Source organism: Drosophila busckii, chromosome X (assembly GCF_011750605.1).
Source record: "Drosophila busckii strain San Diego stock center, stock number 13000-0081.31 chromosome X, ASM1175060v1, whole genome shotgun sequence".
In the NCBI taxonomy this organism is placed as follows: Eukaryota; Metazoa; Arthropoda; class Insecta; order Diptera; family Drosophilidae; genus Drosophila; species Drosophila busckii.
Genome location: NC_046608.1, coordinates 8,585,141 through 8,612,305, shown reverse-complemented (window position 1 = coordinate 8,612,305; position 27,165 = coordinate 8,585,141). Strand labels below are relative to the sequence as shown.

The 27,165-nt window shown below is 35.3% G+C and overlaps 1 protein-coding gene across 3 annotated transcripts; it reads right to left on the bottom strand.

The window, feature by feature from the left end:
* Positions 1 to 17,220: 17,220 nt before the first annotated feature.
* Positions 17,221 to 26,784, bottom strand: LOC108606719 (dual specificity mitogen-activated protein kinase kinase hemipterous). 3 transcript variants are annotated; one of them, XM_017997099.2, is made up of 10 exons: positions 25,859 to 26,783; positions 23,812 to 24,287; positions 23,570 to 23,749; positions 23,271 to 23,491; positions 23,040 to 23,207; positions 19,986 to 20,476; positions 19,551 to 19,925; positions 18,929 to 19,495; positions 18,081 to 18,654; positions 17,221 to 18,020 (listed from the first exon to the last, which is right to left on the bottom strand). In XM_017997099.2, the coding sequence occupies exons 1-10, from the start codon at positions 26,154 to 26,156 to the stop codon at positions 17,882 to 17,884; spliced, it is 3,489 nt and encodes a 1,162-aa protein (XP_017852588.1). In that variant the 5' UTR covers positions 26,157 to 26,783; the 3' UTR covers positions 17,221 to 17,881. The 3 variants fall into 3 exon arrangements, with proteins under 3 accessions (XP_017852588.1, XP_017852589.1, XP_017852590.1); XM_017997100.1 differs by having other exon boundaries at positions 18,081 to 18,579; positions 25,859 to 26,780; XM_017997101.1 differs by lacking the exons at positions 17,221 to 18,020; positions 18,081 to 18,654; positions 18,929 to 19,495; positions 19,551 to 19,925; positions 19,986 to 20,476 and adding an exon at positions 21,408 to 21,734 and having other exon boundaries at positions 25,859 to 26,784.
* Positions 26,785 to 27,165: the final 381 nt, after the last annotated feature.

Here is a 27,165-nt window from a genome sequence, read left to right as displayed (position 1 = left end):
GCAACAACAAAAACTTGTCTAGCTTTAGTTACAGATATAGCCAAAGAAATTGGATGTACCTGTTGCTGTTCTCTACAGGTTCAAACAGAATTTAGCCGACCCAAGCGACCAATTAATATGGCGCTGAGAGCTGAAGATTTAGTTTCAGTTTCAGTTTCGGTTTCGGTTACGGATTTAGTTTTGCTGCTGCTGCTGCTTCTTCTTCTTAGCTTACAGCCAAATAGTTATAAATACATAACTTTAAGACTTGCTCGCGTGACTCTGCATATGTGTGTGTGTGTGTGTGTGTTCATTTTTTGCAGACATACATATATTAATTTAATGAATGAGTTGATTTTCCACATTCGTAAAAAATTCCAATAATAATGCTTAAGTGTACACATACATGCGCACAAAAATATATTAGCATAGTTAATACACACACACACAACTATTCATATACAGATCATTGAACTGCTCATTATTAGATCTGCAAACAAAAAATTGTAGAATAATTAATTTTCAGCCTAAACAACGAATTCTGAATTCGCTTTTCGCATAATAAAAGCAACTTCAACTTTTTAGTTTAGCTACTCAAATTCGTTTTCGAATCTCAGACTGTTCGAAAAGTCGTACATTGTTTTTAATATGAAATTCAAAGCTTACTTCGAAAACTTTATTAAACAATTCTTACGAATTATTCGCTTATCAGCTTAATGTTTAATTGAAAATATTTATAAAGTAAAAATTCCATACGGCAAAATTTCGTGTTCGAAAAGTAGAACAAACAAATTTCGGCATAATTTTCAATAAAAAATGCAGATCTTAGTTTATTTTAAACTATTTTGAGTTATTTGTATGCGCATTACTTTTATAACTAACTAAAAGTTAAATTAACAAGTAGCAATAGCAGAAACACATTAAATAGAAAGATTATAAACATATAATATTATTCGAAAAGTTAAGAATACGAACTTTAAAATAAAGTCAGTGCTTAATACAAATTTCTGCTATACGAAAATTCGTACTACAGCCGAAAGTGTGATCAAATTTAGCGCTAAACGGTCACACTAAAACGTAACACACACACACACACACATGTGGACATGTAGACATGTGTAAGTGCTTATGTTTGTCGAGCTGCTATCATTAACCTCGTTCGGCTCATAAATTCAGACATTAATGTCATGCACATTGTATACAAAAAAAAAAAAAAAAGAAAAAAATTAAATGTTTATAGGTATAAACGTAAACAAACACAAGCGCATGTTTAAATATTTGATTTTGCAACTATCGAAACAGTTCAGAGTTCAGCTGCTTGACAATTTGTCAAAACTCTTTTTTTAGTTAGTGTATGCGCATTGTTGTTAGCTTGAGTCATATTTATAGTTAAGAGAAGCTGCGTAAAAGCTCATTGAAGTTCATAGCTTGTAAATTAATTTGAGGCCCACTGTGCCTCAGATTAGGCGTAGGCTCTACGTGGCCCCAAACTAAATAACTAACTAACGCGCTTGTTTGATGATATTTCTATGTATACATATATGTATTAAGTTAACATAGTATATGTTTGCTTATACAGTTAGTGTAGTAACTGTTTCCAAGTGTCGCTCTTATCAACAACAACAACAACAACAACAACAACAACAACAAACATAAAACTAATAATAGTGCGCATAGCGTAAAAAGAAAAGTTTCGTTGCGTTCGTTATGTCATTGCTGCTAAAGTTAGTTAGTATATAGAGCTAGAGACGCGTGCGTATCGAACAGCTGATAAAACTATAAAACAAAGCTAATGTAGTTAACTATTTTTAGCGCCCACAATTTCATGTAACTTAACATTTGTTTAATGACTATTTCCCAGGAGTTTAATTTTAATATTAAGCAATTCAACATATGTTTTTATGTTTTGCTTATTCCACATAATTGTTTATGCGGGTGCTGGCTGCGCTATAAAACTATTAAATTTATCTAAAGCTATTTAAACGATAAGCGCAATTTGCAATTTGTGATAAAATAAAAAAGAAAATATTTATACAAAAATAAAATATTTATAGCATAGCATTAAATTCAAAGCATAGAAAACAAATTTCAATATTCAATGCAATGCTGCAATATATTTAAAATATAATTATAATTATTTGTGCTTACAATATGTTTCATTAAGTGTAAAATGCAATTTTGCTTGCTTTTAAAAAAATTATAAAAAATCGTAGCATATATAATGCTTTGAAACTGGGGCCTTGAACAGAATTTTGCTAAGTGCTTTGGGTACTGCCACTGGGGACCACCTAAAGCGATAAATGTTAGGCGTTGCTTTTGGTGCTTATCAGGAATTATGCTATATAGACAGATTGTATGCGAAGTGCGTAATTCATTTTTCCGCCCAAAAAACTCACTTTCAAATATATAGTAAATTATATATACACATATGTATATGCTGTTGTGTGTGTGTGTGTGATCTTAAGTCGAATTGCCAACTGCTGCCCCAGTGCGTAACCCTCGCATTTTCTAGAACGCCACACGCTCGACACATAGAAAAGCATTCAAAAGCGCTCACTTCCGCCCATATTTGCAATTACAATTAATCGGAAAGAAACAAAAGTCTGATAGCGCCAGCTATGCTAACATTTGAAATGCGCTACACTCTGCTCAAGCTTCAGCTTATGTGCGTAGTGCATTTACGTCTGTCTCACTGGCTGAGCTGGAGCAGCAAAGAGTTCTGTCAATGGCAAAAGTCAAAGTCTGGATTAATCATCAATCAAGCTAGCAAGTCAGCATAAATTAATCGCGAATACAAAAAGTCTCAATGCCGTAGCAAGCGCAGTAAAGAAAACACACACACACACACGCAACATACAAAATACACATTTCTTCTTAAGAAAGTTTCAAAACAGTTTCTATCAAAACTAGCTACAACAATCTAAATAACAATAACAATAAACAGTTCTAACTTTAGAGCGGGGTGTGTCTCAATTCAATGGAACCATCGGGCATGGGTAGCATACTGCTCCATAGACAGTACACAGACCAAGGTGTTGACATATGTTTGGCTTGCGGGTGGTTGCGGGGCTGCGCTTGAATTATTTCATCAATGAAAAGCTTGACAAGTTCACCAACGCTAAGTTTTGATAAATTATGTTGTTGAATTGGTGTAAAGCAAGCAGATTATTTTATTCACCAATAAAATTTCAACAATATAAGTTCACCAATAAAAGTTCACCAATGTAATTTCACCAATGGGAGAGCGGCCAAAATTACTTCTAGTAGTGGTAGGGGCTTGAAACTGAGCACAAAATTTTTATAAAATTATAGTAAAATGTTGTGTAAAAATTAGCTGGATCGCACTACTATATCATATAGCTCCCATATGAACAAACATACTGAAAAAAGTTTTTGTATGAAAAACTTTTTTGTTTTACATTGCATTGCAAAAAAAAAAAAACTATAGAATTGTTTAATTAAAGCAACTTTATATAAGCAGAGCGAGTTTAGTCAAAATCGGGATACAATATTATATAGCTGCCATAAGAACGATCGATCTGAAATAGAATTTTGGTTGACAAACCAGCAAAAATTTAACCACCCAAATATTTGACGTTATAATTAGAAAATATATTATTATAATTATAATTAACACATATAAAATAAAACATTGCAAAATGTGATTTTTTTAAAGTTGAGGTTATGTTACCTTTTTGCAACAAAAACAAGTATACACAAAAAATAGCTAGACCAACTATGTGATGATACATTAAAAGTCCATATTCTGATTTCACCTTCTTTTTGACCTACGCGTAGTGCAGAGCATTTCCTTATCATTTTGGGTTTTATATTCATCTGTGTGCTGGTGATAAATTGTTGAACAGATATTTTTGCTGCTACAAACATATAGATTAGCTAGTAAACAATTTTGCATTAGTTGAAACTGAAGCAGGACATTGAGCTAACAAATTATAATTATTTGTGCAATAAACCAAATTTATATTTAATATATCATTTAAGTAAGTAATAATAATATTTATAGTTAGTTTAATATTTTCTTAAATCACATGCTATTTATTGTTTTAAATATTTTTCTATTATTTACACAATTTATTTATATTTATTATATATTATAATAAACATATAAACATTTTTTAGTTGAGCTATTTATTTTAGTTTAACTAAATTCAATTGAACTTCAATGCTCAAATGCTTATTATATATTTTTATTAGCTGCACAATTGTTTTATATATATTATAAAAATTATATGGCTTAAGCTAAATGTAAATAATTAATATAACTTGTAAGCTTCATGGGAAGGCAACATGGACAGACAGTCGGACAGCTGGCTCAGTTGTAATGTCGGGGCATTATCATCTGGCATTAAGCCTGTGGGCAATGCATATGCATTGACTTTCGTTTTGACCTTTGGACAAGGTCGCGCTACTTCCTGTGTGTGTGTGTGTGTGTGAGGACAAAGACAGCGCCTGTTGCAAGTGCGCACACGATCTTAATTTCGATTTCGATTTGGATTTGGATCCCACGATATGTGTGACACTCACGATTTAAAGCGTTCTGTGCCGTTAAGTTTAAGTTCGTGTCATAAGCAGTTGGCGTATTTATTTTTTTTTACAAATTTGTGTTGCTTTTTTTTTGTCATTTTTGTTGCAGTTGTAATTAAAAAACAAGCGCAGCAGGCAAAGCAGTTCACACACGCTATTGCGCACTCGCTCCAGCTCACTCTCTCTCTCTCTCTCACTCTGTGGCAATTGAAAGGAGTGAAGTGGCTTGTACGTGCGCCACATGCATGCCATATGTCTGGGCCTCGTCGCAAAGGCTCTGAGACCAATTTATTTTAAACAAAATGCAGGTCACGAAATGTTTAACCCGTAAAGGCAACAGCAACAGCAACAGCAACATGCTGGCAAACACGACAACAACAACAACAACAGAAAAAGAAAGTCAAGCAAATGCTGCAAATATTTGCAGAATTGACTTCGCCTTTGCCTTTGGCGTCGGCCCCTATGCCAAACAATTTTCAATATGAATTATGTAGCAGTTGCGTTTTGCTTTTGCTTTTGCGTTTTTGGCTGTCCTGCCGCACATATCCTTGCAACCACCATCGTCACCACATCCCGCATGCCGCTTAGGCTCTTAGGCCAGCTCGCCCAGCTCAGCATCAATCAATGATCGTTGAATGTACCAACATGCATTAACACGAAATTAAATAAACAGCAACATCAATATTTGCAATTTGCTTAGGGCCCTGCCTCTGCCCCTGCCCCTGCCCTTGGCCTAGGCTAAAACGCCTTGCAGCAATGGCTTTCAAATATTCTTTCTTTCTTCAAGGATCATAAATTTATAATTGCAAATTTTATTTGTATAATTTGCTTCTTCAAAGTTCATAACTTTATAATTGCAAATTCTATTTTAAAATTTAAAAACAAAACAAATTATTTTTAATTTAAGTCAGTTCTTGTATTTTTCATACTTAATATTATATAGCTAAAATGCTATACAATTTTTTATTAAACTTTTTGTTTTAATGCTTAAATAAAAAATTTGCTTTTGCATTTTGAACAAATAAATTTAAGCACAAATTTTAAATTTTATAATTTATAAACGAATTTTTTCAAATAACTAATTTATATATAAAATACAGCTAAAATGATGAATTTTTTATTAAACCTTCACTTTCTTTAATTTTAAAAGTTTTTATTGGCTTAAATGAAAAATTTCGCGTAACGTTTTTTAATATGCAATAAATTTTTAATATTTACGACTTTGCTCAAATAACTAATTAATATATAAGAAAAAAACAAGCACATTCTATTAGCAGCTAAAATGTTTATTAAACTTTATTAAACTATTTAATAAATTTAAGCACAAACAATATGCAAAACATATTTAAATGCAATAAATTTTAAATTTAATAATTTATATGCCACTAATTACTAAAAAAAATATATACAGCGAATAAGAATTTTTGAAATCAATTTATGTAAAGCTGCGAAATATTTTATTTATGCATAAATTTTATGCTTTTTAATTAACATTATTAATGCTTTAGCTGTGCAAGGCTTTGAGTATATATTGCCAAACTTTAGTATTGTATTTTGTTTAATATTAAATATTAAATATATATTGCTATGCCATAAAATTGGACTCGCTTGATTTTGATGCGCTGTTGCTTAATTAAACATAAGTGTCTAGTCTCTATGGTCTAGGGCATTAATTATTGCATAATGCTGCACTAATGGCAGACACACGCACACACATACACATATATATATATGTGTGTATTAGTTGCTATGGCTTTTTATGAGCCATTAAATGCTTATTATGCTGCAATTCACATTTGCTGCCATTTTACGAGTATTTAATTTTAACTCACACACACACACACACACTCGCAACCCTTAGCTAAGTATGTGCTTGTATTAGCTACCAAAAATAACATTTTGATTGCCACTTAATTGGCAAATATGTTGCAACAGTTCAGACAGAGCGACACACCCTACTTATTATTATTATTATTATTTTTTTTTTTTTTTGGCTAATTATGCGCTTATTGCAGTCAGCGCGCGTTGATTGATTTAAGTTTCACATCTAGTTATGTACTATATTTTATGGCTGGTTGTTGTTGGTTCGTTAGCAGGTCTTTGACCCGCAACAAAAACGTTGACTGACTGAAAATTAGTCAGAAATATACAAATTTTCCATTGGAAAAGTGGTCTGCGTGGCTTTTTTGACATGCAACAACAGAAATTAGATTGACAAGCGAAAAGCGTTGAAACATTTGTCACAAACACACGCATGTTTATATATATATATATAACTTATATATATATCCAGCATATAGTAACTGTTGCTGTTGCCTTGCTCATTAAGTAATTTATCATGGGAAATTCTCGGCAAGTGCAAGACTTTGGCGCTAGCAATAGCAGAAAAAAAAAATATTTAAATGCTACAACTACAACTAAAGCAACGAAAACTATTTTTGCGATACCAAAAAGCTAAAAACAAAAAATGTGTGCACAAGCAAATGCTCTATAAAAAGCTTCATTTATTTAAATATTTTTTAGCACAAAAGATATGACAAGAAAATAAATTAGGCGGCATTTTTTTTAAAGAATATTCTATTTTTAAACTGTAAAATAATATTAAAAAATACTCTAAAAAAGTTTAATTTATTTAAATATTATATATTAAAAAAATATGCCAAAATAAATTAGTCAGAATCATTTGAGCATTAATTTTTTAAATAAAACTAATAATGTTAGCTTACTTAATCTAAGCTAGTTTAATCTAAAAAAATATTAAAAAATATTTATATTGATTGATATTGTTTGTTTAATTTTTTATTGCTTATGCATATTTATTAGAGCTTAAGTTTTATTAATACATATAAAACAAATCGCTCAAAAATCTAATGTAATGCCATATGAAATATATAGCATGGAATATAATAATTAGCATGCTATTTATTTTTAAATAAAACTTATAAGAACTAATGCTAGACTGATATTTAATTAATTTAATTTAAATCAATTAGCTTATAACTAACTAACTATGTATCTATAACTATCTGAATATTATTACTAGGATGGATCTAAATCGCATTAGTTTTTAAAATATATTTTAAAATATTTTGCAATTATATTAATATAATTTTCTAGCATATATTGCTAAATTTTCCAAGCAAATTTGTCACTTTTAATTAAATGAAAAGCTCGCCCAACTAAATCAATATGCCTGGCGTGCAAGTGTATATGAAAACAAATCAAGTATATATAGTATATATGTAGCTACATATGAAACAAATATATATAGAAAACAACAAGAACAAAAAGTAAAATAGTCGCGCCAAGTTTTTGACGTTTAGTGCGATAGTACAGCAACTATTCGCTAACTAATTACTTATACTCTATGTGAGTTCGGTTCGTAGTACGGGGAGGGGGTTGGGGGGTTGGGGGTTGGGCGGTGTGTGCTGTAGATAGAGAGGTCGAGCTAGTGCCGACTAATTTATTTGAAGAAACCGCGCTTAATTGATTTTTAACGAAAATGAAATGACAAATGTCTCGTTGCTATTTTCTATTTTTTGTTTGTAAACTTAACTTGGCTTAAATTCAAATATATATGAAATGTAAAATATTGAACAATTGTTTGTTCATTGAACATTGCTTGATCTGCTGATAATAGCTATTGACAAATGTTTATATGTGTGTGTGTGTGTGTGTGTGTGTTTCTGTGTTTGCTTTCAATGTTTCAATAATTTCGTTGCTCGATTTTGTGAAAATTGCTAGTGGGTGGGCGGGCGGCTCTGGTGTTCTCGCGTCTCGACTGAGTTCAATGACATTTTGCTAGTTTTCGTTTTCGTTTTCGTTTTCTTTACTTTTTTTTTTTTTAGGTGCGTACTTGTTGCCACTCGCTCGTTAATTTCAATCATCATTATCACAGCAATAATGAGCTGATATTTTTCTACAAGATTAAATGCCAACATAGATAAATAACTGGGCATTTTCCTATGCGATAAATTCATAGACAGACTGGTGTATGCATAAAATGAATATTGAAATTCAATTTTTTATTTACTAGCAATTTTTAATAATTCAATTTTAACATAATAAATATTTTAAGGCTTGCTATAATAAATTATTTTAAGTGAAATAATAAAATAAGTAAAATGTTGATGCTACAAGAAAAATAAATTATAAAATTTAAAGCTTTATTTTAACTGAACGTAAATAGTACAAAATTTGGCTGCATTGAATTAAAAAAAAAGTTAACTTGCTACAACAAATGCGCTTAAGAGTAATAATAAAATAAAAGTATTTTGATTATAAATATAAAAAATATATATACATATAAAAATAAAAATGTCAAAAAAATATATATATATATTTGAAATCTATGCAGCAAAATTTTCATTTATTTCTTAAGCTAAAATTCTAAACTAATTTAAAAACAATTGCAACAAAATTTGCACTACATATGTTAAGTATATTAATATTTCATTGTTTTCTTTTGCTTTTTCTCTTTTTGTAGTTTGTGCTGACAGTGTTAATAAGCGAGTTGACTCAATCAGTCTATTGAATCATCAATCAAGCTGAGGCCGCGCCGCATCCACAGCCAAAGTTGCAGTGCTCTTAGGCTAATCCCAAGGGTCTGACAGCTGTTAGCTTAATAAGGACACGAGTCAAAAACAAAAACAAAAAACTCGAACATATGCAAAATATAACAGCAACACACTGACAACAATAAGTATCGTGCTGAGAGCAAAAACCACAAGACACAAGATGCTGCTAAGCGAAACACAGAGACTGAGCGCACATCAATCAAAAGGCAAAGCCGCAGTGGCCAACTGATCAATCATGAGCAACAACAATACATATAGCTAGCTATATGTATGTAGTTGGGAATGATCTGCAAACCCAAGAGATTAAGCCTAAGCCAGTTGTCAACAGACGGCCAAAGGTGTTGCCCAAAAGAAAATGTGCGCAAGGTTAAGTCCAAGTGGCTGGGCTGGGCTACTCATAATTAGAGTGCGAAGCAGTAAAAACAAGAACCAGGGCTGGGCGGGGGGTCAGCTTAGCATGGCCTGCTGGCTTTTAGCGCCCAACAGCTGCAACATGTTGCAAGAAGTGAAAAGCTGAACCCAACACGACGAAGAGAAATGTGGCCAGTTCATTAGTTCAGACTTTCTTTCAATGCGTTGGTAAATTGCCAACAACCAAAAGTTTTAATTGCATTTGAAGTGCGTTGGCTGCAGCTTAAAAATAGTGCATAGCACTAGCTTCGAACAGAGCGAAAGAGAGCGCAAGTGAGCGAGTGAAAGAGAGCGCAAATAATAAGCGAGTTGACTTAATGAGCCAAACAATTGCTGCAAGCGGCGAAGAACAAATAAATTGTAAGAAAGAGACAGCAGCCGAGTGAGCGAGAGCGCGCTAGTCAATGATATTGCGTGTCATTTGGGCAACAAGTTGAAAGTTTATTTATGCTACGCAACTAATTTTGAAAAATGATTGCAAGTGAGAGCGCTGAGGGGTTGGGGGCAGCCAATTGCAGCAGCAGCAGCAGCAGCAGCAGCAACACACGCAAGTGTCTAAAGACAATGAGCAATTTGGCTGGCCAAGCGATCATTATTAAATTTATAAGCAGCAGCAGCAGCAGCAACATTAATAAAGGCAGCACACACACACACACACACACACACACATGTATAAGCTGCAGCTCAGAAGGATACCTGAGACACGTTTTGATTATTGCTAACTCGCTTGCACGCTCTCTCTCTCTCACTCTCTCTCTCGACAGCTGTTGTCGCTAATTTGTCTCAGCAGCTTTTGTTGCAGCGCAACTGTACATAACGGTACAGCATGTGTCTCTATATTGTCAAACTATCAATAGCAAACTTAACCCCTAACTAGACATAATCATAACAATAACAAATAACAAGTTCTAAAAACCAAAAGTGCAAACCACTTTTCAAGGCAACGACGCAGACGCAGCCGCAGCCGCAGCCGCAGACGTCGCGTCTTGCCAGAGCGAGATAGCAACAAATAGCTGCTGTCTGCGTCGCTGTGTAAAGAAAGCCAAAGGGGCATGTTGGCGGCGGCATTGCCATTTGCCATTTGCCATTTTTTTTATTGTTTGTCTGTCTGTCTCTTCTAGCTTATTTTTGTGCTTTTGTTTTGATTCTCGTTTCTACATAGCGCAGCAGCAGCAGCTCTGCTTTTTATTATTGCACAGCTTGCGCCTGAGTCATCAGTGCAACCGGCTAAAAAGCTCTTAAAGTGAAGCGAAAAGCCGCTCGAAAGCAAAACGCAAAACGCAAAACAAAACAAAACACAGGCAACAAAAGCAACAAGAGAACAGACGCCTGTTGAGAGTTTTGCCCTCAACCTCAACTGTACTTGCTGCTCTGCCGCTATAAATTAAAATTATGTTGTAAGCACACACACACACACACACACATATATATGCATATGCATGTATATGTAAGACGCCAACATATTATCGCTGACTGGCAACTGTGCTCTGCTTCGCAAAATGAGAACCTCCAATGCAGTTTCAGTTCCCCCGCTCCTCTCTCTCTCCACTCTCCACTCCCCAGTTGAAGCTTAATAAGTTTCAATGTCAAGCTGTTTATGCTCTTTAAATATTTTAACCACATGCAATGCATTATAACTCTTAATTTGTAATTTATTTGCAACAATTAATTAAATTAAATTAATTTTTGGCTTAAATATAATAAATCAAATATTGCTAAGCTATAAATATTTTTAATACTTATTTTTTATTTTTATATTTTGCTTATTTTTGATTTACATAATGTCCTTAAATATAAAGCTTAAAGTATTACTATGGCATATTTTTTTTAAGTTTTAAGCTAAGTTTAATAAATTGAAGGCACACTTATTATTTTTGTATTTTGCCTTTTTTTTTTTTGGTAATTATTTAATCTTTGGTTTTAAATATTATTATTTTTTTGTTGTGCTTTATTAGCTCAAGATATTACCATGGCTTAATTTTTTTTCAAGCCAATGTGCTTTTGTTTAAGCCAACAATGTTTTATAAATTAACGGCATGCTATTTTTTATTTTTGTACTTTGTTTTTTTTTATAATTTTTATTTTTGCAAGTTATTTAATTTTTGTTGTATATATTGTTATTTTTGTAACTTTTGATTTATTTTATTTTATTTTAGGTACATTTATTTTTGTATACTGTTTTTCAAAACATTAAGGGAACTCAATTAAAAAATGTACATATATTTTTTTTATATTTTTAATATATTTTATATAAATTTTTTTTTTATATGAAAAGCACAAATTTGATAAGAAATTTAGCAAGCTGCTTGGTTAGAGTAAAGCAGCAACAACAACGCTGCAAGATCTGCAACAACAACAACAACAAGCAAAAAGCCAACAGCAACGAGAAGAAGAAGAAGCAGGCAAGGCAAATAATAAAAAAAAAGCGTAGAGAAGAAAAATTGCAGCTTGCAACATTAACATGTTTTATGTGTGTCCAAGTTGCAAGTCCAAAGGAGATGCTGTGTCTATATATGTGTGTGTGTGTGTGTGTGTGTGTGTGAGCTGCTGCTGATGTCAGGCAGACAGACTGGACAACTGGACAACTTGGGCTTTTGTTATTACAAAAAGGAAGTGCAAGCGGCTCAATGCAGCGGAAGGAAGTTGCGCCTGTTCGGGCGGCGCTGCTACAATTACAAACACACAGACACACACACACACACACATGCATAGAGATAAAGAAAAGTGTGCAAAACGTTTTGCATGTAAACAAATGTTGTTGAACTCTAAGTCTAAGTGCAAGTCGTCTGCTCCAGTGGTGGCATTTCATATTTGTCATATATATATACTATATATATATATATATATGTGTGTGCGTGTGCGTGTTTGTTCACATGCCGATTTCGATACAAAACAAAATTCTTGCATATGGTAAATGCCAACGCAGCGACATTACCCATGTGTTGACAATAATTTTCAATATATATATATATATATTTTTGTCGGTTCTGCTTACTTGACATACAGACGTTTCTTCGTTTTTTTTTAGGTAACGCCTACATACATATAAATTTACTGTTTAATTGCTTCATTTGCTGTACCTACGCACATTCTACATATTATATTTATTACTAACAAATGACAAAACTAAAGTGCATACTAAAGTATCCGATAACCACTTGAAAAACTTCAAAGTAGTCACAGCTCGTTTGCAGCCAAATATCTGTGTGTGTGTGTGCCTGTGTGTGTGTGTGCTGCCTAACTACGTAAACATAAATATGTAAACGAGATTAAAAACATCACATTACATTAAAATGAAAGAAACCAAAAAAAAAAAAAACACCAAAAATTTTCCACCAAGCAACGTGTGAATGGGAAAACCCAGCGCAAGGTATAAAAACTCAAATCAAATTCAAGAAGCCATTTAATATTTTATTCTAGCTAACAACGAATTTGTTAATACACTTACCAAGTTTTTAAACATTTGATTTTACATTTTGTGGACTAAACTCTAAAATACGCTACCCATAAATTGAAATTAAATAAAAATTAACAAACAACAGTCGAACATTAGGTTTGGTTTTTTTTTTTTAGGTAGTGAGGGGCGCTTGGGGTAAGAAAATTGTCAACAAAATTTTCAAGATTATGAAATAGATTTTCGTGTGTGCGTTTTTGGCTTCGATTTCGGTTTCGGTTTCTTTCTTTTTTGTGCTTGTTTCGTTAAAAGAAAACAACAACAAGCCACTGATAGCGCAAGAGAAAGGGAGAGACGAAGAGCGACGAATTTAAAGACATTTTCCATATTAACATAATCAATGAAGTATTGAAATGTGTTTGTATGTCGAGCTCTTACTAGGGGCTGAACTATGCTATCTTAGATAGGGTCACAACGTGTCTGTCCGCACGTCCGTCCGTCCGTCCGTCCGTCCGTCCGTTCGCCCGTCCGTGTGTGTAGTTAATACTTGAATGCACTTACGGAAAATCTTCAATCAGGCAAAGCAAGCAACAGTTAGGCAATTTGGTTGACCCCCTACTGATGAGAGCGTAAATTGTTTTTGTTCTTTTCTTGTTGTCAACATGTGAACCTCACACACACACACACGCACGCACGCACACACACACACATGCTTTGTATTGATATTTGAGTTAAAAGTAAGCGTAAGTGGCAAACACTTTGCGCACGTAAAATAAAAAAAGGACACACTATCAATGTCCTTTGCAATTGGCTACGGCTGCAGCGGAAACGTTTAGCGCTAAGCACTTGAAATATATTTTTTTGAATTTCGTGCTTATCTGACGGCACATAAAGTGCCAAAAATTATGGCAAAAGGAAATTGGAAGCCGCCGACGCGACATTAAAACATCAACAACGTCAACGTCAACCTCAGCGTCTGCGTCAGCGTCAATGTCAATATGCAAGCCGACGCCTCACACACACAAATACACACACATACATATATTTATATAAATGTAGATCATTCCGATTGCGACCATAATATGCTTGCACATAATTCGCTTAGTTTATGATGCCTTCAATCCCAACTCGCCTTGCTGACTCAACTTATCTTACATCAAAAAACAGAAATCAGTTGCAGTTAAATGGGTAGCAATGGGGAACGGCTACTAGTTAAATTTTTAAATGATTGCTTGGCGCCAATGTTCAAAGCGTAGTTTCAATTCGCAGAACAAAAGCCAAAGCCACAAATTCTAATCAGTCTCTAATAAATTTATATTTGAATTAGCATTGTCTAATTTTAGGCGCATACGTCGAATGTGTTGCATCAAAATTATATGTTACTCAACACTAACATTTTGCTGTTAAGCTTAAAAAAACAAATTGTCAAATGTTTGACTTTAATTTAATTGAATTTATTGCCTTTGCTGCCGACGAAGCTGAAGTTAAAGAATCTCTGGAGAATTGCCTTGAATCATTAAGCTTGCGACACAGAAGGCACCGAATTCTAATCAAATCAAATGCAGTGCATCAACCCTTGCGGTCATAATCAATAAATAATAAAACTTAACTTTAATGCGTTTATTATAATGAATGAATGTAATGTTCAAATTCAGCTTGAAATGGAAGCTTAAGCGGCTAAAGTAAGCATGCCGGATACTCCAGGTAAGATACTTATTGCCAAATGTGGTAATAACACAACTAGCAGGTTCGTTGCCTAAGTCTTCACATTTGGCCATTCAAAGCCAAATGTGAAGGCAAAACAGTTCTATTTTAGATACTGCTACTCCGTTATCCTTTCGCCTCCAAAAGGACATGCATTTTTGAAATCCTTGCCATTAAATCTATCGAATTGCATACCAGGATATCCAGGATCACACAAAAAAATGTTTGAGCAAGTTCGTTGCTTAAATCTTTTTTGCTTACAATTTGCATCATAGTTTTTTAGCTCCTGCTCCTTTCTTATCCTTCCAATCCAAAACGGACATGCATTTTCGTGATCCTGGGCATCGAATCCATCGAACTGCATACCAAAATATCCAGAAAATCTCAAACAAATTTAGAGCAAGTTCGTTGCTTAAGTCTTTTTTTTGTTTACATTTTGTACGGAAATTTTCCGTGCAAATCGGTAGTTTTTTAGCTCCAACACCTTCGTTGTCCTTCGAATCCAAAAAGGACATGCATTTTCGTGATCCTGGGCATCGAATCTATCGAACTGCATACCAGGATATCCAGGATTGCACAAAAAAATTTCTTGAAAAAATTTGCAGGGGGTTAGTCGCAAAAAGTGGCCCAAAAACACAAAATGTCCTTTTACTCGCAAACTACAAGGACTACAAGGATGTCCTTTGGTGTCCAAGTAGTGCTCCTTGAGACCTTTCAGAATATACCACTTAAAGGACGAAAGTCCTTACAGGAGCCGAGAAAATTAGCTTTTTTCGTATACAGAAAATAGTCCATATCTCCCGAGTCCTTGCCAGGATCAGGACGAAGGTTCGTCCTGTCGAGAGAGTGCCAGGAACACAAGAATTTTGGAAAATGCGACCTTTCCTGCCGAGATATGGCCACTTTTCTCTAGAGGATTGCCAGTGCTTGGCAGCCCTCGGTGGTATGCAGCACTTTCTGCAAAACTATTGAAATGCAAAAAAGTGTTGCATACTTTTCATCAGCTTTAAAAAATTTAGCAGAAGACAACACCAGGACCATTTTTGCAAAATTCTTGCAATGCAAAAAGTGTTGCATACCACAAAGGGCTGCCAAGCACTGGCAATCCCCTAGAGAGAAAAGTGACCATATCTCGGGCAGGATCGGTGCATTTTCCAAATATCCCTGCAAATTTTTTCCAAGAATGTTTTTTTTGATTGCAATCCTGGATACTGGTATGCAGTTCTGATAGATTCGATGCCCAGGATCACGAAAATGCATGTCCTTTTTGGATTGGAAGGATAACGATGGAGCAGGAGCTTAATAAAACGATCGTTTTGCATGGAAATTTTCCATTTTTGAATTGTATTTGTTTCTTTTATTAAATTTTGTTTGTATTGGTATTCATAAGAATTTTTACATACATTTTGTTGTGGTTTACATGGGTTTTCTCATTAATTATATATAATTTTACAATAATATATTTTGTTTATGTGTAGTTATAAGAATGTAAGAACTAAAATATAGACATAGGTACATACATACAGGACTGATGAGAGCACATACTACTACTACATACTTCAGTTGCGCTGCAAACTTAAACTTTAACAGATAATTCAGTCGAAATACATATAATTTATATAATTGTTATTGATGCTTGCGTTAAATAAATTAATTTACAATCATAAAAACGATGTTTCTGTAATGGTTAAGTAATGCCAAAAAAAAAAAAAATAAGTGGGAAGGAAACATAAAAACAAATCAACAAATGAATGTACAAATTACAAGTTGAATTCTTTCATTTTTTTAGTTTGAGGTTATAGCTTCACTAAATTTTTGTATAATTTACAAACGCGCAGGAACAAAAACTCTTGAGGTCGCTAGCTACATACATATGTACACACATATATTAAAAAAAAAAAAAAATTAACATATGGTTTTTATTTTTGTGTTTTTTGTTCATTAGAATCCGCTAAGAGCTTTTTGCCTTTTGATTTTAGCACAATGATTTGTTTGCTTTATAAATATATTTCTTTACATATATTTAAATATTTCTCTTTCGTTATATTTTTTAGTGTTGTAAGGAACTTGCTTTAAAGACTGATATAAACAAAAAAAAAGAAAAGTTATATATCGTATATCGTACATCGTTTATATAGTTACTAAGACTTATAGTTTTTTTTTTTGATATAAACTATTGCTTGTCTGTCTATATGCATTATATATCAGTTAGTTAAGCTAGCAAACGAAATGTAAACTCTAACTATTGCACAATTATTGTTTGTTTCTCATGGTAATTCAATTTGTTTATACATGTCTATATATAAATACATACATTGGCCTTTATGTAGAAAAAACGCAGCTTATTTGCTTACACTATGCAACAAAGTGAACAATTCTCTGGGTGTACATACTATATAAGAGCAACTTGTGGTTTTTAATTGTTTTGTTGTTAATGAAATGCTTAAAAGCAAATTATTTTGAAAACTTCACATCACAAATGATATTACTTCAATTGGAATCTATTAAAATCTATAAAGCTGTGTTTTTGACAATATTTCAATTTGATATATTGATATTAAATCCTGCTGCATAGTGTATATCTCTATATATATATATATATATGTGATTGTATATTTAGGGCCCTCTATATACGAATATATATATGTTTAAAGGGCACAATGTTTACTTGTATATTAAGTATTACTTTTGAAATTGTTCTGTTCCTGATTACTCGTTATTATTTTTAGCTATATATAAATAAATCTACATATGGCGCTCTATTGCATTTACGAGTTTTATAAATTTGTTGTTGTCTAGTTTTTGTTTCTGCTTGTTGCTTCTTTTTCGTCTAACGTAACTTTATATACAAATTGTGCATAGCCCTACTACCGCCTACTAAAAAACATTTTACATTATATAAAAATATTAAAGAGAAAATATGAAAGCAAGTGAAAGTAACTAACATTAGAAGACGCAACATGCTTTGCTACGACCTAGACTTAAATGTTATAAGACTTTTGAACACTTTCGTTTGCTGTTTGTTGTTGTTGTTGTTAAATCACAAATCCATTGAATGTCTGTGTGTGGCTAAGGCTAATGCAGCTGTTGTTGGTGTTGCTGCTGCTGCTGTTGCTGATGTTGATGTGGGAGTTGCAGCGGCACTTAAACTTGTTCTTGTTGTTGGTCCTCGCGAGGTTGTTGCTGCAAGTTCGTCGTCGTCGTCATCATCATCATCGGCATCCCTATCGAAGCCATACCAACATCACATGACCATTATTTGCAGCGCTACTCATTGATCTATAGTGCGATAAATACGTCGCTGAGGCTCTGGAGTATAATGAATGCGCGTGCGGAAATGTTGCGGCGATCCGGGCACGCTCTCGGAGCCGCGTCGTGGTGGCGGCAATGGCGGCGAAGCAGAGACATAGCTACCAATAAAGAAAATGTGTTAAATATATAAATATATATATATATATAAATATGCTTACCGTCGCTGCAGCAGCGGCGAACCGGGCGGCTGTCCGCTAAGCTCGAGCAGATTCTTGCGCAGCAGCAGCGGCGATTGCCCGCGATTATAGCGTGGCGGCGGATCCGGACTGCGATGCCGTCTGTCCACACCAGCGAGCAGATGCGGCGATGGTGGCGTGCTAATGCTGCCACTTGTATGCAAGCCAAGGCTGCCGCCGCTGCTGGCATAGCGACGCAGAAAGCCGCTGGTGCCGCCGCCGCCGCCGCCGCCAGTCAGACCAGGACCTGGCCCAGTTAAGGGCTCTGTGGTGGGCGAGGTGCTTTGGCTGGTATTGTGACTGCTGCTGCTGCTCGCTGCGGAGAGCGTGCGATGATAATAATAAGATTTGCCGCCGCCAGCGCTGCTGCTGCCATTGCTAATGACGCTGCGATAGGGCGGCGGCTGCGGCGCCAGCGCCGGCTCCAGCTCTTGGCCCAGGCTGCTGCTGGTTGTTGTTGTTGCTGTTGTGGGCGACGTTGCTGTGGAATTCAATTGGGTTTTAACATAGGTCGCAAACTGACGCTTCATGGCGCCAGCGAGTGTATTGAACCAGCCTTTTGATGATTGAAGGTGCATGAAGTAGGTGCAATGAGTTGTTGTTGTTGTAGTTGTGGCGTGCGTTAAAAGTGCAGTTGTATGTGTGTATGTGTGTGTGTGTATATGTGTGTGTGAGCGTAAATAAAGAGAAAAAAGGTAACACAAAAATATGAGCAAGCAGAGCATAAACAATTAAACAATTGCCAACAGTTGTAACCAGGGCAGCTACAACTGCAGCTAAGTGCAATAAGAAGCAGCAAATGCAAATGAATAGGCAGGAACTGAACTCACCTGAATCTGCAGCATTGCTGGCATACACACTCTGATGTTGCTCATTGCTGTTGCTTGCACTTTGTCCCAGCAGCTGACGACGCGCATATAATTTACTCAACTTGCTGCCAACCAAATATGCTGGCAATTGTTGCTCTGGTGATTTGGGCAAATGATTGCTGTTTGTCACTGCTGCTGCTGTTGGGCTTGTTGTCGCAGCTGTTGTTGCTGTTGGCAATGGCTGATATTGCAGTTGTGCTGCATTGCCAATGCCAAAGTGTCCAGCAGCAGCAGCAGGAGCAGCAGTACAAACATTTGTTGCTGCTGCTGCTGTTGCAATTTGTGAGCAATTTGATTGTGTAGAGGATTGACTAGAGGTGGAGTGTGAAGAACTTGGCGCCACATAATTGCTGTGAAATGGATTTGTGCTGGTGGCTGCTGGCGAACGCGGCAGCTGTGCTTGATAATTATAATGTTGCTGCTGCTGCTGCTGCTGCTGGTAGTGATGTTGCTGCTGCTGCTGCTGCTGTCGCTCGGCAGCTTCCTTTTCGCGCAGCTGATTTTGTTGATGATAGAAACGTTGCAGCACTGCAAATAGAATTTATATAAATAATATAATAAATATAAGCGCTAGTGTATTTACCTATGGGGCTTTGATTGCCTGGTTGCAAGCGTTGCTGCTGTTGCTGCTGCTGTTGCTGATTGTTTAATTGCAGCAGCGCGTTGTCTGCTATGAGCTGCTTGGGTAAGCTCAATGCATTTACATTGCTATTATTACTATCACAGGTATCGACGAAGGGCATTAAGCTATGCTCTGGTGTTGCTGCTGCTGCTGCTGCTGTTGTTGTTGTTGCTGGTAGCCGCCAGCTGGGCGTGATATGCTCTGTGGGCGTGGCGAGTTTGCTTTTATATTGCGGCAGTGTTGTGGTTGTTGTTGTTGGTGTTGTTGCCGTTACCATGGCATGATGTTTCTTTTGACTAAAAGGCGATGTGGTCAAGTTGCGTAAAATTGATTGACCTGAAGAGCAAAACAAATTGAGTTAAGTTTGCAATTGCAATTGTGTGTTCCATGACTTACCTATGCTGCTCAGCACGGACTCGCGCTTGGGGCTCTCGTCATTGTATTTATTGTTGTATTGGGAGCCATTGCTAAGTTTGCGTTGCATAAAGGGCGACTTGCGATAGAGTTTGCCAATATCGTTGCTTATAATGGCAGCGGGCGGGGAGAGCGGACTGGCGCTGTTGCTGCTGCTGCCGCCGCTGCTTAAATAACTAACATTTGTTGTTGTTGTTGTTTCCACTGTGGCAGCAGCAGTGCTTATTGTTGCTGCTGCTGCTGTTGTCGTCGTATGTATTGCTGTTGCTTGTTGCTGTTGAGGTAGTTGTATGGCTGATTGCATGAAATACTGCGACGCCGGCGACTGTGGTGGCTGCTGCTGTTGATAACTTGGTATTTGCGTAGGTCTTATTGTCTTTGTTGCTGCTGCTGCTGCTGTTGGTGTTGCTGCTGTTGTTGGACTGCGCGCTGTTGTTGTTGTTGTTGTTCTGCCAAACTTTGCTGCATTTGTTCTGTAATTAATATTTATTATTTTGTTAATAAACTTCAGCAGCCCAAGCTTTAAACATTGCCATTTATACATTTAATATAAAACACAGTTATGTTTTGCCCATGGCACATGGCAGCAAAAGAGACAGACAGCAAGTGAGTGAGCGAGAGAGAGAGAGAGAGAGCGAGTGGATTTAGCATGGATGTGTGTGTGTGTGTTTTTGTTTTAAATGAATTGCTAATATTTACAATTTACGAAAACTGTCTGTACTGAAAATTAAAAACTCTGAAGCCAAAGTGCAGTTCACTTATGTGTATAACGAAAATGAAATGAACAACGAGATGGAATTTTTTTAATATATGTATACATAAGCTGAAGAGTGGAAAATCTGAAGAATGTGTCAATAGCAACAACATAAAATGCAGGAGTAATGTAAATAAATTTTCAAAATTTTATATACACAACAATGGAGTATGAAGCTGCTAAAAAATGAAATTGCTGCTGCTTTAAAAAAAATACATTTATATTATTTGCACATCAACGCAAGCGAAAATTCGTTGAATTCAAATAAATATATATTATATTAAATTACATTTAGCTGAAACAATGGGAGAGACAGGCCAAGTGTGTGTTTTGAATTTTGCTTAAACTCTAAATGATAAAAAAAATTACCTTTAATTCTTTTTTTTGCGTGATCTTAAAATTTGAACGTCCGAATATCGTTTTGTATTAAAAATATATGCAAAGTGTTAAAATTACAACAACAGCAACAACAACGAGCATGCAAAGTTAGTTTACAACATTCAAACGCCAAAAGTTCATAAAATGCAAATTATTAATAAATGATAAAAATACAAATTGTACATTAATTAATTAACAATAATAAACACTTTGTACTTACTGAATTTAACATTTTAGTATATATATATTTATATATATATATATTGATTGTTTCATTTAGTTTTGTTTTGTTTGTTTGTTTATTTTTGCTTTTATCAAATTTGTTTGTAAATATTGCTTCTGTACTTGAGTCTTTTACTGTAAACTTGTTACGTTTTATATATAGTTCATATATGTTTGTTTATAACATATATAAAGCTTGTACTTGTACATATGTTGAATTATATTGTTTGTTATATTTTTTCGGGATTTTCTGTTTGTTTTTCTTTGTATTTTTCTTTTATCGGGGAGTTTGTTGCGATTTTTTGTCAGGTAAATTTTATATTTCTTGTTGATTCTTGGTAATTATTATGATAATATGGTATTAGGAATTAAGTAACCTACAAAAAATTTTAATAAAAAAGATGAAATAACGTAAATCAACAAAAATTAAAACCACACACACACACACACGCACGCACGCACACACAGAGAAATCAAATTTGCTCACAAAATTGTTGTTAAATAATAAATATAATATATTTTCAATAATTATGTAGAAAAGGATTTTCTTATTGAGGGAGGCTTGAAAGGTTCGATTTTTTTTGTTTATGTTTATTTAAAAGTGCTTTTTATAAATGAATAGTTTATTTTTGTATTAAACTTTAGATACACGAACAAAACAAACATTTATATTTGTTAAATACTATTTACAGTTATGCTGCTAACTCAAAATTGAATTCAATATACATATATTGAGTGACAATATTTACAATTTGAAAAAACAAATGCGAATTTTATAAATTCATTAAAAAATTCATTTTGAATTTGAGTTCTGAGCAAACTCCAAGTCAAATTCATTTCATTTGAACAAAAGAAAATTATTCATTTACAATTTTTATATACAGACACATTTATAGAGCATATAGAGTTTACTATTGCGCACTCTAAAATTTTTTAAATTTAAACTGTGCGAATACGAAATTAGTGTATCAGTATTACAAAAGTGTTATTAATATAAAAATAAATGGAGTAATAACGGAAAAGTAAACAAGGTGTAGTTAAGACAGTGCTAAAAACCAAATTAGGCAAGGAAATTAAGAATCAATACTAACTAGTTAAAGTTAAAGCATAATTAAGTAGACATGCCAAATGTTTGCTATTCGATTTAGTTTTGCCAAGTTTTAAATTTATATATAATTCATATATATATATATGTCTAGTATGAACAAATTAAAAATTTCATATATAGCAAACACCCTACAGTTATAGTTAAGTTAAGAAAGTAATTTGGGCCTACCTGTTCAGAAAAAAAAACATAATTTGTTTTTGTTTTTATATGTTCAGAGATTAGATTTTGTTGGCGAGTGCACAGAGTTAGGCTAAGGAAAAGCATAAAAACGCAACGCAAAATGGAAACGGAAAACCAAAGCGGAAACGCAAAAACAAAATACAGTAACGTAGCTTTATGCATAGCACACAGACACGCACGCACACACACACACACACACACATACACAGCAAGCACGCGCACGCACACAGACATTAACATACACGCAACTGAGAACTGAGAGCTGAGATCTGGGTAAGGGGCAGGGGCAGGGGCTGAGACTAGAATGGGCTTGAAGATACTTGATGTAGCTTCTTTGGGGGGACTGGTGGATTGGTGGGCAGCATCTGGTTCGCTCGCTGTAAGTAGAACTCACCGGGTGAGCGTGGAATCACCATTGGCGCGCATTCTTCGTCCCGCAGCACTGTCCATAACCATTTGAAACCAACTGGGCACATCCACATCGGCGAGCTCATAGATTTTAATAAACGGCTGCGCCAGCAACTCCGGATACTTGGGTCGATCCTGATGGTTTTTGGTGAGGCTGCGATACACAAATTTGCACATTAATTCAAATTCAATTCAATTAAAGTTTAGAGTTGTTTACCACTTGATTACAAAGTCATGAAACTGTTGGCTAAAGTTGAAACCTTCGCCGCGTGGCAGACATGGCGGCTCCGAGTCGAGCACCTTGGTTAGCACCTCGAAGTCCGTGTTGCAGCCCTCGTAGGGTGAGCGCGCCGTTGCAAGCTCCACAAGAGTAATGCCCAACGACCAGACATCGGCGCGTATGTCATACTTTGGTTTCTTCGGATCAATGCGCTCGGGCTGTAATAGGCCAAAACAATTGGTTAACAGTTTCAATGCAAGTTTATTAACAGTTGGGTGGTGGGGCCAACAACTCACGGCCATGTATGCGGCACAGCCAGCGGAGCGTGTGTTCGCCTTGGAGTCCACCAGACGACCACTGATGCCAAAATCGCAGAGCTTTATGTTGCCGCGCTCATCAATCAATATATTTGAAGGCTTCACATCGCGATGTATGACGCCGTGTTTGTCCTTTAGATACGCCAGGGCATTTACAGTCTGTCAATAGCAAATAGAGAGTGACTTAAGTGCTTTGTTTAATCGCATCAGCATCAACTTACCGCCACTGTAACTTTGCCTAGAATTGGCTCTGGCACTGGTTTCTTGGTAAGCTTCAGCAGCTTATCGAAGCACATGGACATCAGCTCCATGCATATCCAAACATCCGGATCACGCACAAAGCAGCCAAGACACTTGACAATATATTTGCAGTCATGCGACTTGAGCACCACATCCAAGTCCATAAGTATCCGTTTATTCTCCTCCGCATTGCCGGTGCGTCGCATTTGCTTGACGGCAATGATTGTATTGCTGGATAGATGCAACATCTTGACCACGTTGCCACTGGTGCCATTGCCCAGATCGCCCAAGTGCCGCAAATCATTGATATCCGTCGGATACTGACGACCATTGATGTTCAGTTTACCCGTTTGGCCCATTATCATCTTGAGTTTCTTATCTGTTTCCGTTTCCGAGGGATGCGCATGTTTTGTCAGTTGCAGCACCATGTGACGGTTTCGCACTGTGCCAACCTCAGCTGTGAGCAAGAGTTAAGAGATTAGTTTTATAGCTTTAGATATGAAAAAGAAACTTGTCGCTAAATATTTTTCAATGTCATAAGCTGACGAATTTATAGTTAGAACAGTTAGCAGCAGCATATTTTGCAACTAAATTCAATCATTTTGTATTTAAAAGCATGCAAATCATATTTGCACCACTGTGCTGAATCCATGGGAAAAATACGTAGTCGCACTTAAATCTTAGATTGCTTGTTATTTTTAATATTGGCAAACGCAATATGAAGTTATTAAGTTTCAGCAACAGAAACAAGCATTAAATAAAATATTTGTAAACAATGCACAGATAAGCAAATCTCAATGTTTCTATCTCGCTTGCACGCTCTTCTATTGTCCTAACATCGCAAGCGGCTGCTAGTATTAAAGCAAGTCGCGCTGCTGTCTCTGCCTGCGCTGAATTTGGCTAATGCTTGCATGTATGTGTGTGTGTGTGTGTGTGCGTATGGCGGGGGTGAAGAAACGCGCAGCGTAAAGCGTAAAAAAGAAAAAGCAAATACGAGTGCGAACGACGGCGGCGTGCGCATATCAAGAAGACATTACTCCGGAAATGCCAAAATATAAGCAGAAAAAATGCCAACAAACATGAATAAAACAAAAACGAAAGCGACATAAACAGGCGAAAAATCAAACACACACACACACACACATAAATAGAGAGTTTAATATATTTAATGTAAGAATCAAATATAATTAAAACTTTATGTAATTTTTCAATTGAATTTGTTTGCTATTATTAACGCAAGCCATTATCATTACAAATGGAATTTTAAACAAATATCAATTCAAATAGTATACACACACACACACACATACGTGCATATGCATGCGTGTATTGTATGTAATTGAGATAGTAACTTAATATAGATAAACAAGTCAGCAAAATATAAAACAAGGGGTGAACAAATTTTTTTAGGTTTTTTTTTTTAAAGTTTGCTTTCAATGATTTCCTCGAATTATTTGTTTGTATGTATAATACGTAAGTAATAATAATTAATTGGTTTGTATGTACGTTAAATTTAATCACCTGCTAAGTTGCAAGTGCATAACATTTATATAAAATACATAAATTAGTTTGTTTTTGAAGTACTAAGCGAAATCATTTATATTGTATTTCATTTTTTGCTAACACCCTAATTTCTAGCAAGTGCACGTGCACACTAGTAATCAATTTACGCTAGCATAAATATTCCAGTGAAAACTAACTGTAACTCCAATAAGAACAAGCTGCGTATAAGAAAATAAACAGAAGCGCAGCGACAGCAGCTACGCCGACAGTGCAGTTAACTGCGCTTGCATTTGGCAAAATACACGTTTGTGCTTGCTTGAGTCTGATTTGTTTTTGTTTGTGTTTTTCTTTTTCTTATCTATGGCAATCAACAGCTAAAGCAAAGATCGATAACAATAGAGCAAGTAGAGCCCTTTGATTAAGGGCATGACATTACACATATGTATTCTTTATATTAAATGCTTATCACACACACACTGTTAAATTTGTAATTGTTTATGGCTGTGTGTGTATGTATGTACTTACATATGGGCAAGTTGGGTGTTGGACGCATGCTCCTGGGCGGCTGTGCAAATACACCTGATGGTAGCGCCGGTGGCAGCGCTGTTCCTACGTTGATGTTGCCGACACCGACAGCATTTGGTCTTGTGGGTGAGGGTGAGTTGGCATTAACAGCATTAACGGCATTCACGACAGCGGCGGCGGCTTTTGGCGTTGCATTTGATAAGACAATTTGTTCATGTGACTCGTTTTGGGCTTGCAAGGCAACCTCAAGCGATTGCAGTCGGCTGCCAATTGTTTCGAATTCGATGGTGGTGGACATGCTGCTGCTGCTACTGCTGCGCCTTCTTCTTCTCGCTTGCTTGTGTGCTGTGCTTGCTTGTTTTTAGATTTTTTTTGTTACTAAAATTCGATTTTCCTTCCTTTCCGCTACACACGCGTGCACGCATACATATACATGTACTTAAGCGCACACACACACACAAAGCGCGTGTGTGTGTGTTTTGTTTAATATTGTTTATGCACGTACGCTTGAACTTTCCACTTGCACTAGCCAAAACACAATAACAAAATGCAGCACACACACATATACACACGCGCGACAGAGACGCACGCAGCAGCGCACACGAAAACAACAACAAAAGCAGCCTCGCAATTCCTTCTTTGCTATTTATTATATTTTTTGGATTTTCTTCTTGTATTTTACGGCAAACATGTGATTTTTAATGTGTTATGTTCTTTGCACTATTCCTTGCACTTAATATTGTTTTATTTGCTGTTAAATTCGCATGTAAATCTAAAAAACAGTGTGAAACTGTTGCCGAACTCTTGTTTTTTTTTTTTTGTTAATATAAAATGTGATCTATCGTTATCGTTAGCACTTGCACTTATATTTATTTAGTAATATTCTTATTTGTAGAAACACTTTAAAGTTATATATTTAATGTACTTAGCCGTGAAAGAACTTAGCGATATTTACAATAACTTTCATCGTTTTTAACTATACCTTGACTCAATGACATTCGATAATAAAAAAAAAATGCTGCTCGATAGTTTCGCGTAGTTTCGTGCGTGTGGCAACACTAAGTTTTATCAAACGTAACTATAAATAATGAATGAAATATAAATAACCAAAATATTACTTGGCAACAAATATATACATATTTGAATGACTTTAATAATCATTGATTAGCTAAATATTAAAAACTACATTTATAAGCTTAAAGCGCCCAATTTGCTTACAAGAACTGTTTTTTTTTTTTGTTTTTTTTTACGTGTTCTGTTTAAATGCTTTAGTATTTACTAGATAAGTAATTGCAAAATATTTTGCG

Bases quoted from the DNA above. Each gene is read 5' to 3' on its own strand.
- LOC108606719 (XM_017997099.2), bottom strand. From the start codon at position 26,156: ATGTCCACCACCATCGAATTCGAAACAATTGGCAGCCGACTGCAATCG. The intron at 23,208-23,270 runs GTAAACAACTCT...TGTGTATCGCAG, and splicing joins CATGACTTTGTAATCAAGTG to CCTCACCAAAAACCATCAGG. The intron at 18,655-18,928 runs GTGAGTTCAGTT...AATCATCAAAAG, and splicing joins CAGCAATGCTGCAGATTCAG to GCTGGTTCAATACACTCGCT.